General features: G+C 37.2%; 3 protein-coding genes across 4 annotated transcripts; 2 read left to right on the top strand and 1 right to left on the bottom strand.

Annotated features, from left to right (window-relative positions):
- Window positions 1–492: 492 nt before the first annotated feature.
- txndc9 (thioredoxin domain containing 9) lies at window positions 493–5,227 on the top strand. Its single transcript, XM_083921318.1, has 5 exons — window positions 493–558; window positions 2,692–2,889; window positions 3,543–3,661; window positions 4,256–4,510; window positions 4,629–5,227. Exons 2-5 carry the CDS (start codon window positions 2,716–2,718, stop codon window positions 4,747–4,749), a joined length of 669 nt encoding a protein of 222 aa, XP_083777444.1. The 5' UTR covers window positions 493–558; window positions 2,692–2,715; the 3' UTR covers window positions 4,750–5,227.
- A 154-nt stretch (window positions 5,228–5,381) lies between these two features.
- mrpl30 (mitochondrial ribosomal protein L30) lies at window positions 5,382–8,391 on the bottom strand. Its single transcript, XM_083922101.1, has 5 exons — window positions 8,098–8,391; window positions 7,260–7,346; window positions 6,500–6,646; window positions 6,056–6,129; window positions 5,382–5,774 (listed from the first exon to the last, which is right to left on the bottom strand). The coding sequence occupies exons 1-5, from the start codon at window positions 8,137–8,139 to the stop codon at window positions 5,642–5,644; spliced, it is 483 nt and encodes a 160-aa protein (XP_083778227.1). The 5' UTR covers window positions 8,140–8,391; the 3' UTR covers window positions 5,382–5,641.
- A 1,559-nt stretch (window positions 8,392–9,950) lies between these two features.
- mitd1 (MIT, microtubule interacting and transport, domain containing 1) lies at window positions 9,951–13,558 on the top strand. 2 transcript variants are annotated; one of them, XM_083921363.1, is made up of 7 exons: window positions 9,951–10,140; window positions 10,233–10,334; window positions 11,376–11,512; window positions 12,031–12,117; window positions 12,197–12,309; window positions 12,479–12,539; window positions 13,149–13,558. In XM_083921363.1, exons 1-7 carry the CDS (start codon window positions 9,996–9,998, stop codon window positions 13,242–13,244), a joined length of 741 nt encoding a protein of 246 aa, XP_083777489.1. In that variant the 5' UTR covers window positions 9,951–9,995; the 3' UTR covers window positions 13,245–13,558. The 2 variants fall into 2 exon arrangements, with proteins under 2 accessions (XP_083777489.1, XP_083777488.1); XM_083921362.1 differs by having other exon boundaries at window positions 10,230–10,334.
- Window positions 13,559–16,325: the final 2,767 nt, after the last annotated feature.

Below are 16,325 nucleotides of genomic sequence, written 5' to 3'. Positions count from 1 at the left end.
ACTCACACACACACAGAACACACACACAACAGTGTTGTTTTGCCTTTAAATATTTACAAATACAATGAAAAGCATTAAAAAAAACCTGAATTCAAACACATTTCAAAATGTATCTATATTAAAAGTCTCTGGTTATATCACAAGTTCAAGATTATTTAGACATTTCAAATGTACTCCCTTAGTTACATTTTAGTTTTTGTGGATCTTAATTCCTTTTTGTATGTTTTACTGTCTTTGTACATTTAAATGTACATGTCATGATTATCTCTACATTTAGAAATACATTATTGGCAGTGTTAATATATAAAATAAATGTTTATATTGAATATTTTCTATAAGACATCCCACATTAACAAAGAGGTTATAATAGTAGTAAAAAATAAAGTAGTAGTAATAGTATTATAACCTCTTTGATGTCAAGTTTGAAAAAAGACTTTTATTTTATGACCGGATGCACTTTGACATCAGACGGGTCTACTGTGACGTTGCTTCCGGAGCAACCGTTTGCATTTCGCGCTGCGCACGGAGCGAAGTGTCTGTAGGCTAACGACATATCAGGTGAGTAAACCCAGCAGTTTAACACGCGTGCTTATGAATTTTCACAGTAGCATTTTCTAAACATCATAAGCGTTTATATATTAATATTATATTATTTTAATCCGTGCGTCTGTGAAACTCTCATGGCTAACGTTGGCTAGCTTGGCAGGCTTACATAAAAGTAGGCTTAACGGTACTGGTATGTTTTTCCGTGATTACTGGCAAAAAAAAAGCACATAGCTACATTTCTCAATTGACTGGTGTGTAATACTTCGCTCCACATTGAGCAGAAAGGGAAATGGACAACCGTAACCAGGCAACGTCACGTTACAGCAGCTAGGCTAACGCTAGCAACCGGCGAAAAGGTGTGTCCAGCTGACAGCGGCTTTGTCTCTAGCGTTGCATGACTCCGCTTTCCTCGATGTCTGGACGGTAGCGTGACGTGCCGTACGTACACTCTTGTTATTCACGCTAAGTGGAGATCACAGTGAGTTGCTGTGTTGTTTTGTTGGGTTAGTTGTCAACCATTTATAGGGAATGCATCACCGGTCGGACGCCGTTATTAGCCCTATCCGGACGGATCTGGTCTGTCGGAGTTTCCGGTCTTTTGTATTTACTGGGTGATCGCCATCTAAGTGCAAGTAGACTTAATTTACACACTTCTAAGAATCTACAAGTGGAGTTTCAGATTTGTACATGAAGATTTACATGTCAAATTGGTAAGATAAAGTGGCGTTGATGAGAGAAAGCAGTAAACACGTTTGGGCGACGCTCAGGTGGTAGTTCACATTAAAAATGTAAATTAAGAACACATTACAGTATACTTTGGAGCTGTTAAAGCATGTTATTTTATTGTGAAGGACTTAAGTATGGTCCTGGATGTATTGACAGCATCGACGTTCATGTGGACGACCAGCAGCTACGGAGAGGAGATCGGGATGTCCGACTTGGGCCGCGATGAACACGCGGCTAATTCACCATTGTTAGCGTCCTTTTGACCACTTTTGTAAACTCAAAGATAAACCAGGCCGTTAAAACGGTATATGGTTACAAATATAAGAAGTTAGACTTTAGTTTAACACCATTGAATTAACTCAAAACACTACACCATCATTTATATTCGTAGGTTAAACAGAAAGTCTGATAGAAATTAGCCAAAAACTGTCCGACTGGTGACACAGTCCCGGGATGACAGTGTATTGGGTGAACCTGGCCTAATACAATAATAATAATACAACGGGCAGTGATGGAGGAAGTTCTCAGTAAAAGTACTCATTATGCAGAATGGCCCGTTTAAGAATATTATAATTAGTGATATGTTAGTGTAATATATAATTTTAATGTTGCAGCTGATAAAGGTGGGGCTAATTTACTTTTTATTCTGCTGTGTAGCTTAATCTATATATCCTATTTTATTTGTTAATAGTTTGTATTCACAATCTAAAGTAACTAGTTAAATCACCAAAAATGTAGTGGAAGAAAAAGTACAATATTTCCTCTGAGATGTTGTGGGGTAAAAGTAGCTTAACATGGAATTACTCAAGTATGTGAAAATTGTATTTATTTACTTGAGTAAATGGACTTTCCACCACTGACAACAGCAATAATAAATCCTGCTGTCATTGTTGTGATGTGCAGCTTGTGTTTAAACTATAATGTTTTGTCTAATCAATGGGGAAAGACTCAGTAACATAAACACTATTCAGTGTAGCACAATACAGTTTAACGTTTCATTACATTTCATTTAGTGGACATTTTTATCCGAAGGGACTACCATTCACACCCATGCACAGCACAGGGAGCAATTTGGGGGTCCAGTGTCTTTACCAAGGACACTTCAACATGTGGCCCAGAGGAGTCGGCCGATCAAACAGCTGATCTTTGGTATGGGGAACACCCACTCTACAGCCACAGCCGCCCCCTAACATCACTATAAACTACAGCCCCCAAAGTGACCATAAAGGTGAATCAACACTAGACTGCATTAGTTCCACAGAATAGTCTCCATTGTTCAACTGTGGATTTCAGTCGTGACAAATGCTTTCAAACAATTCTCTGATGTGATGATTGTGGCATCATGACAACTGGTGCGTTAACCTGTGTGTTGTCTGGTTTCACGTCTTGGCTTACAATATCTGTTTTCTACCTTATCAGATCCGGAGAGTTTTACACTGAGCCATGGCCAGCCAAACAATGGAGGTCTTAACCAAGGTTTTGGAGCAGTCTGCCAAGCTGGTGGAGGAGAAGGTGGATTCACAGTTGAGCAAACTGAATGAAATGGATGAAGATGATTTGGAAAGACTGAAGGAGAGGAGATTAGAGGCGCTAAAAAAAGCTCAGAAACAGAAGCAGGTATGTGGGTTGTTTTCTTTGAACTTTATATATGAAGCAGATTAAACGGTCTGGGCCTTTTCGTAAATACATTGTTACTACAGCAAGTGTAGTATTTCTATCACATCACCACCCACTGATATGAAAATATATTAAAAGTATCCATGACACCATTTTAAATGGTATCTTGAAGCGAGCTATAGGGAGTGATAATGATAAGTTCTTGGAGGTGTTTTGTTCTCATGTGGCAGGCTGATTTCTGGGATATTGTTGAGGGATTGTTTTATAAGCTTAAATCAGAAAGGTCTATACCCTCTTTACTTTTTTTGGACAAAAGCTGTTCTTTATAAAGCCATATTGTTAGAGCTCTTTTAGAAATATTTCATATTAGAATTACAGCAAGTGTATTTCAAAATGAAAACCTGCTTTGTTATGGAAAATGCAGGTAAAGTTATTTACTTAAGGAGCATGGTGAGAAACCCTGAGGCGATTCATAAACTAACTCTTACATTTGTCTATACATCAAAAGTACACATGGATCTTGTTTTTGGCACCTATTGCAAATCAGCCAGCAAAAATGACTCCATGTTTTCATGGTGCTTAAATGCAAAAGCCATTTCTCTACTTTTGGAGATTCATTTTTCTGCCACTCACCGTAGTCCTCTGTTTTTAAGGAGTGGTTGTCTAAAGGCCATGGAGAGTACAGGGAAATCTCAAGTGAGAAAGACTTCTTTGGTGAGGTCAAAGACACCAAGAATGTTGTCTGCCACTTCTACAGAAATACTACCTTCAGGTAAGTCCATCGCTGGTTTTTATTTACATCAAAGTGACAGCGCAGCGGGTGTGTGATTGAGTTCTAAAAATAATCAGAAATACTCAAATAATTAGGTGGAAATGATTTAACTTATTACTCAATTGTCATTGATCATTAAGGTCAGCGGTTTGTTGAACAAACAATCAGAATTGTAACACCCATACACTCTCTCTCTACTGTTGTTTTTGTCGTTGTAGCTGACCGGGAACATACAGCAGGGTCCTCTAGCTCAGGCGTTTCGTTTGCACTCGCCATAGTGTGACTGTCTTGCGCACCAATTAGTATGCTGTGCTAATCTCAACACGTGTTGGTAGCGGCGTAAGGCTAAACGTTCGCTGGCAGTTGTGCTTGTGAGCTTTGGGTCCGCGTGCACCAGACTGTGACAGTTCTGTGCGAATACACAGACAGTTACAGCCTCTATACGAAATGATAAATTGAAGAGAAATAATTAGAAACTTTAGATGCAGCCCATGATTTTGTCACTTTAGATCTTTGTTTTTTAATTAATGGTATGTTGTAGGTTATCATCAGGCTTCTGAACTAATCATTCTGTCCTCTGTCCCCAACGTGTAGATGTAAGATCCTCGACAAACACTTGGCCATTTTGGCAAAGAAGCACGTCGAGACCAAATTCCTGAAACTGAATGTGGAAAAGGCCCCGTTTCTGACAGAGAGGCTGCGGATCAAGGTTATTCCTACGCTGGCCCTGCTACTAGATGGGAAAACAAAAGACTATGTGGTTGGATTCGCCGACCTGGGAAACACAGACGAGTTTCCCACAGAGATGCTTGAATGGAGACTCGGCTGCGCAGACGTTATTAACTACAGGTGAGACACACACTTCGCTCCCACCGTCACCTTTTAGGCGTTGTAGCTACAGAAGTAATAAGCGGATTCAAATATTATGCGACCAGATTTTTACGACGTCCTTTGTTTCCTGTTCTAGTGGTAACCTGATGGAGCCTCCTACAGTGACAAAGAAGTCGAGCACAAAATTCACAAAGGTGGAGAAGAAAACCATCAGAGGGCGCGGTTACGACTCAGATTCTGATTCTGACGATGACTGAAAAGCACCAACAGTCGTCTGGGTTTCTCTCTCCGGGCTACCTCCTTTAAAAAAAACGTTCAGCAGCAGCAGCCCGCTTTCATTTTTCTTCTCCCCTTCTCTCGCTGACTTACGCATTCATTACATATTTCCATATTTGATTTGATCATACTCAAATCAGATTGTTTTCTAAAATATTTTACAGCCTTATTAAATGAACTGTCAGCCATGTTTTATATTTATATTACTAAAGAACAAAGAAACCTTTAGAGGCTACAGTAAGTTTCACTGAGTCGATCATGAATCAATGTTAAGCTTGTGTGAAGTTTGTCCTCATTTAGGTATTTCTGTTTATTGGATGTTCCTTGTTAGTGTGTGAGTCTGATGTTAGAGCAGATGCACGATTGCCAAGATCTTCTTTTCCCATCAGAATACATTTTTACACATTTCCTTGTAGAGTTTGACTTGACTGCAGACTTAATAAAAAAATGTGAAATGAGTTTTTAAATGTTTACTTTATTTTTTATAAAATATTTATTTTTGATTTACTTCTGTAAAGAGATCTAATGGTTAAAAAAATGAAAACCCCTGTGTGAGTGGATCCTCTGTGTGCAGCTGAAACACGGTCAAACTGCCTCTCTGACTCATTTCAAAAGGGTTTTTGAATTTTTAAGTCGTGTTTCATAAGGAATTTGTTGCTAATTTGTCATGAAAAACATTACACTCCGTCAATTGCAATAACTATGAATGACTGATGAGTTGGTATTTCATTTTTACATTTATTGAGTAAATCCAGAACCCGTTCAAACCGAACGCTCGCTATAGTTTAACCAGAACAGGGAGCTCCGGAGCACAAGACTTTCCACGATATTTATGAACAACTGAATAATTCATTGATAGGATTGAAAGCGGAGCTAAGATTCGATTGCCTTGGGGTCCACGGGTTGGAGGAGGCGATGAACAATCAGCTCTCCTTTGGTGTTGATGTAGCTGTCACCCATGTCCTGTTCAGCAGGGAGGCCATAGGGCGTCTTCAGCGGCTCGATCCTGGATGAAAGGGATGAAAACGGGATTAAAAAGGATGCACACAGCCTCCTGTGTGCTTATTGCTCATGGGGGGGAATTGTTGGTTCTCTGTAAATCATAGAGTGGTCTGACTTACTCTATATAAAACGTGTCCTGAGATGATTTAACACTATAAATGGAATTGTTTCTTTAAATGTCCGGACAAATATCTTTAATGTGCATTTATAGGATGTCCTAAAAAAAAATATATTCTGTTGCAGAGCTTTGACAACCATCATTCTGAGTAGATATTAAATTCTTACCTGACAAGGTGCTTGATGAATTTCAGCTGGCTATTGACTGCAGGTGTATTTTTGTGAATTACAGGTACTTGTGCCTAGAACATGGGGGGAAAAGTGTTACAGTGGTAAGAGAGTGATACAGATTACAAATTGAATTTCGCCTCTAGAAAATGTTACAATAAACGGTATTTATGCCTCTACGGTGAATAGGGATCACCCCTCATACTGCTTAGATATTTTGATGAAAGCTGTTTCTTCAGTTTTCAAGGCAAAGTCAATGCACACTGTGTACAATGCTTATTAAGGTGCTAATTTCGTGCTTATTTTGTAGTTGTAAAAAGCACTGAACATGACACTTTTGCACAGGTAGTCCTCAGAAACACACGTTAATATCGTATTTACCAAATCATGTTCACCGAAACATTTCCTTTATCTTTAAACACAACAGGAAAAAACAAGCCTTACCTTTTCTAACCCGAGGTGTTTCACGATCTCTTTCTCCCAGTACGGTCTCCGCATCACACTTTTGACTCGTGTGACTATATGCAGTTTATGCGGTTGGTCTGGATCTCCCCCGTATTTCTCATGTTCTTTTGATCTCTCTACAAAAAGCTGTGAAGAAAAACAAAGAGCCTCTGAACACTGACACCGGAGCAAATGAGCTGAAGTGATGCTTTAATTATTTGAGCAGAACAAAGCAGCATAATTTTTCACACATGCACCGCAATCCTGAACTTATCGCGATGTTACCCCGGAGGAGCTGTATGTGAGAACGCAACTGTCCGAATCAGTCAGAGCGGATATTAAACCGACTTTACCGTCCCAGCTCGCTACAGTCTGTGTGATGATCGATTGAGAATTCACAGCGAGCGAGTCCCGATTACATGTGACTGGCGTGAAACCAGAAAAAAAACCAAAAAACCATCCTAGGGTGAAGAAGAAGTGCGATTGACATGAATACGCCAATGTAAATGTCTAACTTGAGAGACGATGACAGTTGTGAACTCCTGTCAGTAAAGGCAGACACAGAAATCATCAGACAAGTCCAGCAAAGACAAGAGACTCCGGGACCAAATTATGAAGGACTGCGGTGTAATCCGTGTCACGTCCCACCCCCCTTGCCTAAACCAAAGTCTGCACCTGATTCGCAAGACATCGTCAAGGGTTCATATGAGAAAAGGGCAACTTTTACCGTGTCTGGATTTGCAATGACGCTCATTCTCACCTCTTTTGGGATTCTGGCTTTGGAAAATTTGGTGCGTGCAGAAACAAACCACGGGCAAGGTGGCAAAAGTGCAGCTTCAGTCAGGATCTGTAAACAAACAGTGACGAGACAAAAGGGAAAGCAAAGAGCATTAAGGCATAAAGCAGATTTGTTTCCTGATGTAGGGGTGCACAAACACTGTGTACTGTGGGGTTGGAGTGACAAAATGACATGAGACAATAAACATTTTACCATAGTGTTTTAACTGTGGTGGCTATCATTTTAATATATCTAAGTAACTATTCAGCTATTGTGGGCAATGTTTTAATTTTGCATGACTTTGCACTAATGTGATTAAGTACCGTAATGCGTCAGATACAACTAGCTGGTTTACATAAAACAACTTAAACTTACGTCATCGTCAGGTTGTTTTTTTATTTCATTTTTTTCAATAATTTCGTTTAATATAATAACATAATGACAACACAATGAAAACAGAGGCAGGGGATGTATCCATACTACCCAGTAATGTCCTCTATTTATTTATTTTTAATTTTATGACCTGAGAGACAATTTATGACGGATTCATTTTTGTGCATCTTAGAAAATCTATTGAACAAACAAATATTGTGGTTTTACTCAGTTTCTGTAAAATCCCAACCTGTTTTCATAACAAAAGGCAGCAAATCCTCACATTTAAATACAAAATTGCTTTCTCCACAAAACACAATTTATTTCTTATATAGTCCTATAAATATATATTATAATTCCTTGCATATTTAATTTATTCAAATAATCTAAACTTATTGATTCTGTCGTTTACAGTTTGAAACATAAAAAAACACAGTGGTGTTCTTACCTTTCCTGATAAAGAGCTCAAGCCTCGACACACACCTGACATGTTTATCCTAGTTTACACACACCAGGTACACATGAACTACTCGTGCACGCACCAAGGTTAACGTGAACGTGCCGCTCCGCGAACCGCAAAATAAGCGCGTGGCTCAAACTTAAATACACGTCATGAACAAAAACACGAACGTAACTAAATTCACATCACATTTGTCTAATTTACAGGTGCAACATTAACTCTAGAGGTGGAAAACTGCACACGGAATGTCACATTTGTTTTTATCTCCTTCATGGAGATCTGCGCCGGAAGTGTCCAGGAGTTACATTGAAATGGCGCCGATATGACACATGTTCCACTAACAAGGGTTCCTAGAAGTACTTTTATTTTGAGTTGATTTTAATTTTTTAGAAGGGATAATATACGAATTGTGTTTTATACGCTGTGATTTACATAAAGGTATGTTAGCTGCATTAATTAATTAATAATTAATACATTCATTTTTTTAAATGAATGTATTAATTATTTTTTAACAACTTTCTTTGCCAATTCTCCCAAACATCGTGTGACACAAATAATTATAGAATAGTTTGGCATCATACTGATTAAATAATTAAAATAATAATATAATAATAAAGAAATATATATATATATAAGGCAGTAAGGCAAATTATAATAGTATATTATGATGACATAACATAAGTACATTTAAGAAGACAGAGTACTTAAATACAAAAATAAAACAATAAATGAATACAAAGACATATCTGAAAGGTAGACTTTTTATAACCACATTTCTTCGAAAGAAATATTTTATATCAGCTTTAAAAAATACATTACAATCTTACATTATGATGACATAAGTACATTTAAGAAGAAAGAGTACTTAAATACAAAATAAATAAAAAGTAAAGTAAAAAAATTAATTAAAAAAATATCGAAGTGAGGCTGTATGCGTTATAATCACATTTCCTTGAAAAATCTTGTAGTATATCAGCTTTAAAAACACATTACAATCTTACATCATAATGACATAAGTACATTTAAGAAGGAAGAGTACTTAAATACAAAACAATTAAAAGAGTAAAGTAAATTAATTAATATAAAAATGTTGAATTGAGGCTGCATACAGTATAATCAAATTTCCTTGAAAAAAGATTGTAGTTTATCAGCTGTAGAAATACATACAACTTACATTATGATGACATAAGTACATTTAAGGAGACAGAGTACTTAAATAGAAAATAAAACAATAAATAAAAGTAAATAAATAAATACAAAAAATAATTGAAAGATAGGCTGTACATAATCACATTTCCTTGAAAAATCTTGAAGTATATCAGCTTTAAAAATACGTACATTACAATCTTACATCATAATGACATAAGTACATTTAAGAAGGAAGAGTACTTAAATACAAAACAATTAAAAGAGTAAAGTAAATTAAATTAATATAAAAATATTGAATTGAAGCTGCATACAGTATAACCACATTTCCTTGAAAATATCTTGTCGTATATCAGCTTTAAAAATACATTACAATCTTACATTATTATGACACAAGTATATTTAAGAAGACAGAGTACTTAAATAGAAAAATCCAAATAAAAGTAAATAAATAAATACAAAACAATAATTGAAAGATAGGCTGCACATAATCACATTTCCTTGAAAAGATCGCGTCGTATATCAGCAGTAAAGGTACTTTTCTACAGTCCCCCATTAAGTTTCTCCGGGAATTATTTTGGTGACGCACCTGTGTAGTGGTCACGTGGTGGAGGCGGTGCTACTCTTTATGTCTATGACTGTACCCACTGACTTTTCCGCTGACAGCTTAATTAGCATGAGTGCCCGTTTGGTTTCCCGGAAGCTCTAAAAACACTCATTAACTTATTACAGACAGAGAAATGACACAGAACCATGTGTCGGGGATGGAGACCTCCGCCGTGTCGGTGCTGAAGCGGGCGGTGGAGCTGGACAACAGCGGCCGCCTCCAGGAGTCTCTGGTCTGCTACCAGGAAGGCATCCAGCTGCTGATGGACGTGTTGAAAGGTGTTTATGTTACTAACACACACACACAGCAGAGGCAGCACAATGAAGACAAGGACCATGAGTTATTGTTGTTTCGTTTCTGCTGCCAGCAGCTGTGAAAGACGAGTCTAAGAGAGGACACTTCAGGCAGAAGATAAAGGGCTACATGGACAGAGCCGAGCAGATCAAAGTCCATGTGAACCAGATGAAAGAAGGTATCAACACAAACACTCACAGTTTAACTTTTCCACCCTACCCTTCATATAGACTGATACATGCACTGTTGCCTTCCTCTCTGGGATCTGTTGTTATCTGTTTATTGTATCGTCTGTTTACTGTTTTTTTTTTTTTTTACATTATCATCTGTTATCCCTTTGATGTCTTGTTGTTATTTAGCTGTTATTGTTAAATTCTGTGTTATTTCTGTGTTTTTATGTGTATGTTTGTATCCGCTAAGCACAAAATCCCCAGGTCAAATTCCTGGTATTAAATCTATTTACATACTTGGCAATAAATGATTCTAGTTCTTCTAATTTCATTTTTGGTAATTATTTGTAGTTTTTACTGATCTTTGATCTCGCCTTGTTGATGTATGTGTATGGATTTCTATGTGCTTTTGCCTTTGCTCTTGCTGTCAAAGCCCTTTGTAAACATTTGTTTTTAAAGGTTCTATATAAATACAATTATTATTATTATCTGTTAGATATTGCTACTGCATGTTTTTTAATACATGCCATACTTGTATTTTTAGATTATTTCTTGTGTGTAAATTATTTTCTGTTTGCGCTCTCACTTGCCTCTAATTGCCCAGTGAGGGAGAAATGAAGTATTTTGAATTGGATTAGCCTGCTGTGGGGCCCATTTGACCTCCTTCTTTATGGTAATTTATCTTAAGAAGCATTTCTTTAGGAATATGAACCCCTGTGTCTAGAAACAGGTAACAATGTAAAATTAGCAAACCAGTTGATAATGGGCTTTAGTGGTGCACAGATAATACAAATTAAATTCATGATATTTCCACAAACTAATTGATTGACAGAGCTTAATTAAAATAATAATTAAAATAATTAAAAACATGTCTTTACCATTTCAGTTAATACCATGCAAGTTACAGGGGTGCATATCATTGAACAGGTTTGTGTATAATCAGATATGTGTGTTGGGGGGTTTAATGGGGGTTTAATTATTGCAAGCTTCTGTCTGTGTCACCTCTAACTTCTCTTTCTTGTCTCTTTCTGTGTTTCCTCTCCGGTCAGATGGGAAATACCACGAGCAGATCAGAATAGCAGAGGATGCGACTGGTTACAGCTACGAGGCTCTCTTCAAGCCGTACATGAGCAGTTTACTCACAGAGGTCTGGGTACAAGACCCGTACATACGGCACACCCACCAGGTACGATCTCAGCTGGATGAGTGTTTTATTGTTTGGGTTTTTTACATTTTTGTTTACAGATTTTTATTTGGCTTTGTTCAAGGGCTGAAACTACTACCGGTGCTTGTTTTTAATATCAATCAGTCCTCTTAGGTACTTGATTAATACAGTGCTGATTATCAACCCGGGGAAGCAGGTACTCGCAACCTCGTTCTTTCGGTCATTGTAGCTAGCGATGAATTAATTAAGTTGTAACTAACTGTTGAATAAACATTAATAAAACACTTGAAAATAAGACATGAATAATGCCTAATTATACTGTTACTGAGTGTAGATTAATTTAATTTATCTTTCATCTGACACACAAAACAGTTCAGTTAAAATATTATCAAAGATTAATGTTTTAAATGTTGAATTTTTTATATATATATACATTAATATTATTATATTTTTCCTTTTTATTATGTACATTGCACAAAATACTTTGTACTTGTAATCCCAACATAAAACCCCACTGCTCCCCCTCCTTTCCTCTACAGTTGTACAACTTCCTGCGGTTCTGTGAGATGCTGCTAAAAGCGTCCTGCAAGGTGAAAAAGATCCATCTCCTCACTTCGCAGGATGAAGTAGGTAATTCAGCTGCGGAGGTCACACTTCTGTTCAGTCGGGCGATGTTGTTTAACTGTCAATCGTCCCGACCTGCAGGCGGATAGCAGCCAGCAGAGTGGCGCTCTGTCCGAGCTGAGAGAGAGTCTGAGTGCTCAGGGAGTGACTCTGGATCTGCAGTTCTCCTCCACGATACATGACAGAGAGATCAGGTACAGCTGCCACTGACATATGGATGTTTATAACAAAACCTAAGAGTTGTTTTCAAATGGTGGTATGTTCAATTCTTATTTCAGTTTCTAAGGATTCACTTTGCCATTAGCGATCTACTCTCTGTGATTTATTTTATGGCAATAATCCAAGAATTAATTGTGCTTTTAGGTTTGACAATGGCTGGATTATCAAGATAGGAAGAGGGCTGGATTACTTCAAGAGACCAAAGGTGAGACTTTTACTCATTCATATTAAAGGGCCCATATTGTAAAAAGTGAGATTTTCATGTGTTGATTATAAAGCTGGTCGAGGTGCTGTATAAATACTGTCAAAGTATCAAAACGCTCAATCCACAGAGGAATGCTCACAGCCCGTTTTCAGAAACTTTCTCTAAATGAGCCGTCAGGACTTCTGTACGGTTGTGATGACACAACTACACTATATTTAGGTAGAAAGTGGTGCTACAGTGACGTTTCAGTTATTACCCCGCTGTAATGGCAGTGAAGAGACGCCAAGAGCATACATGTGGTCAACCCAGAGACACTGACCAATCAGAGCAGAGTGGGCTTATTCAGGAGGGGTCTTAAAGAGACAGGTGCTAAAACAGAGCGTTTCAGACAGAGAGTGAATACAGGTATATTCAGACAGACAGGATGAGAGAAATAATGTCTGTTTTGAACATTAGAGCATGTAAACGTGTTATGGTAGAACCACAAAATACAAGTATGAACGTGAAAGTGATCATATTATGTCCCCATTAATTTTTCTCTGTTGCTGCCTAAGACAGAATTACGGTGTTTGACCTTTTTTGAATCATTTGTTCATTTTTGTGTTCCAGGGTCGATTCTCTATTGGATATTGTGACTACGATCTCAGGCAGTGCCAGGAGACCAACGTAGATATTTTTCACACCAAACACACAAAAACACTATGAGATTCATAAAGCCTCTCTCCATTATTATAAAATCTAAATGTACTCACCTGCTCTCAAACGCACAGGCATGTCTGCTGTGTTTTTGCATTTGCCTTAACTTACAGGTACATTGGTCTTATAACAACTGTGTTACTGAGCAATTTTTTTTCAGGATTAACAATGTGCTTTTTGTCACATTGGTATGTCTTTAATTCCCAACAACTGTATGATTCTGTATGACGTCAAACTTTGAGTGTCTGTTTACATCTTTCCTTTTTTTAAAGGCTATTTTTAAGACTGTTTTTTTTTAAAAACTTGTGTATTGCTATATGCTTTCAGGCTGACATGCCGCCATCTGGTGGAAAAATAAATTAAAACATTAAAATGCTTTTATAATATCACAAAATGTCTGTTTTATTATTCGATTGTGACCATGATTCGAGCTCATCCAGTGACTTTATATTCAGTGGCTTAAAACTATATTTAACTCAGTGAAGACTGATTTCAGTGTCTTGGTATGCGAAGCTACCACACAAGCTGCAGAAAATGATAAACGTTGTTTATTTTGTTTAAAAAAGAATCTCAACTCAAGGCCCATTCACTCGCTGCTCCGGAGCTTTTGACCATATCACACGGTCTTCATGAGAAGAGTGAGTTGGCTTGGAACGGTTCAAACTTTGCATTATTCTGGGCACCATTGGACTCCTTCATGATTTCTTAATATTAACTATTTCCAAGGTCAATAATTAACTTCATTGCTTGGTTGTATTCCAGTAGGTCGTAGATTTTGTCATTTAAATAGCATCATATCATTACACCATTGTTTCAACTTCAGAAAAAGCAATAACATGCAGCAGCAGCTTTATAAGGGAGGCATATATATATATATATATGAGGAGCTCTTTTCCAAAACGCTATAAATCCATTTTAATAGTTTTCAGGAAAATTACATTTTTTACCTAGACCCACACATTTGGTTAATATTCAATTTATCTTGTCAGAATGGTTTATGGCTCAGTCTGAACATGTTGAATGGACGGACGAAACAAAAAACTCTCCCGCTTCAGAGCGCCGCCATGTTGGATCGCATAGAACGCTCACTGAATTCTGATTGGTCGAGAGGACGTACCATATTTAGGCTAAAACTAGGTTTGGCGCTGGACGCGGTTTGGAAAGGAACTGCATCTTGCGGACCATTTTAAACAAGGAAATATAGCGTTTTGGCATGAAACATTGATGAAGCAGTGAATAGGTTCTGTATACAGCAAAGTGGCATGACAAACTAATTTTTTTTAAATTTGGCTTTTATCTCGTTTTGGAAAAGAGCTCTTCATATGTATCTGTCTATAGAAGTCAAGTCTGTTTTATGTATATAACACATTTAAAAACAACAGGAGCTGCCCCAAAGTGATTCCAATTGAGGCGGATGGGTTAGGATAGAAATACACGATTAAATAAATAACAGGTAGGGCAACTTTATCTGTATGGCACATTTAAACAACAAGGTAATTCAGAGTGCTTTACACAAAACATTAAAAGCATCGGGAAAAATGCATAAAATCACATTTAAACAAAATGTTTAAAAAAATATATTTTTTATATAAAAACAAGGAATGATGCTGAACATAAAACAATGACCATATATTCTGTACAATTTGAGACATGAGTTTAGAATTTAGTCTGGGAATCCAATCATTTGCATAAAGATGCATAGAAAACCAATAATACACGATGTAATACACAACAGAAAGGGCTAGACTCAGATAGATAGATAGATATTTTTTGATTGATTGATCCTAACTTAGAGAAACTCATATGTTGCAGCAGCAGCAGGTTATACAGACATATTTGATATACAGACATTGCATGGGAACAGTAAATATACGCATCGACACTAAAAGAGATTATCTAGAGGCTTTATCAATAGAAAATAAACACAATACATTTTAAAAAAGCTCAATACAGATACAAGAATAAACTTTAGCATACTTTATAAATATATGTATAGAATAATAAAAATGTATATATATAATGCAGAATATAAAGAATACTACTAAAATATAAAACAAACTTATAACATACTATGTACAAGTGTGCACTATGAGGAAGTATAAAAATGTGCAAATTGACCATGTGTACAGTTGCTGAAGGAGCAAATCCTAATGGCAAAACTATTTCCCCCATTAAAGAAAAACAGTCATGGGAAAAATATCTCCCTCATTAAATGTTCATGGGAAACTGTTAGTTTGAGTTCAAACAGCGCCGTGAACGGATTATCTATCGGCCTTAATCTCGATATGCACAGTCCTCATCTGGGCTCTGAGCGGACAAAATTATAATCCATCAGGGAATCACATGAACCAGAGATGACCGCAACGCACGTCCGCACCTTTTGTTTTCTAGGAGCAGAGAGAGAGGAACAAAAGGCTGCAGTTTGTGCTGTAAATGTACAGAATATTTCTATGTGTGCAGGCAGCTTTCATATAGGACATCGGCTGTAATCACATTATGAGATAAGCATACGTATGGTCCCTTGTTAGATTACAGACAATAAATCCACAAATAAAACCACATCCCAGTCTCTTATGTCACAGTTGTCTGTTAACATGTGGTCGGTTGCGTGTAATCCAGATGTCACAGGCTGGGGTTATATTCTGGTGGGAGAGATAAGGATTTGTGTGATGATGAGGAGCCTCATCAGAGGAGCGTCTCAGCCACAAACAAAAATATATGGATTCAGAGATTTCCTCTTCTTGCAGGCCTGCCTTTTAATGCTTGTAGCCCAGTGGCCTAGATAGTGCTCCCATCTGTGGATACTATCCTGTGTGAATGTGCAGAAAGTGGGAATCATTGATGATAAAACATGTGCAGGAGATATCTTTGTTACCACTCTTACTTTTTTATTGTTTCAAGCTTATTTGTTTTGGCATTTCTTTTACTTTATTACACAGTTTACAGTTGAGATATAGTGGAATCAACAACAAAGGTCCATTCTATGCATTCAAAAGTACTTAATTAGTGTTGTTTGGACATTCGTGTATTTATAGAAACACACTATACACACTGTAGAACAGGGGTGTCAAACTCAGGCCCGTGGGCCAA

This window comes from Echiichthys vipera (assembly GCF_963691815.1).
Source record: "Echiichthys vipera genome assembly, chromosome: 10".
NCBI lineage: Eukaryota > Metazoa > Chordata > Actinopteri > Perciformes > Trachinidae > Echiichthys > Echiichthys vipera.
This window is presented reverse-complemented; position numbering and strand designations above follow the sequence as displayed.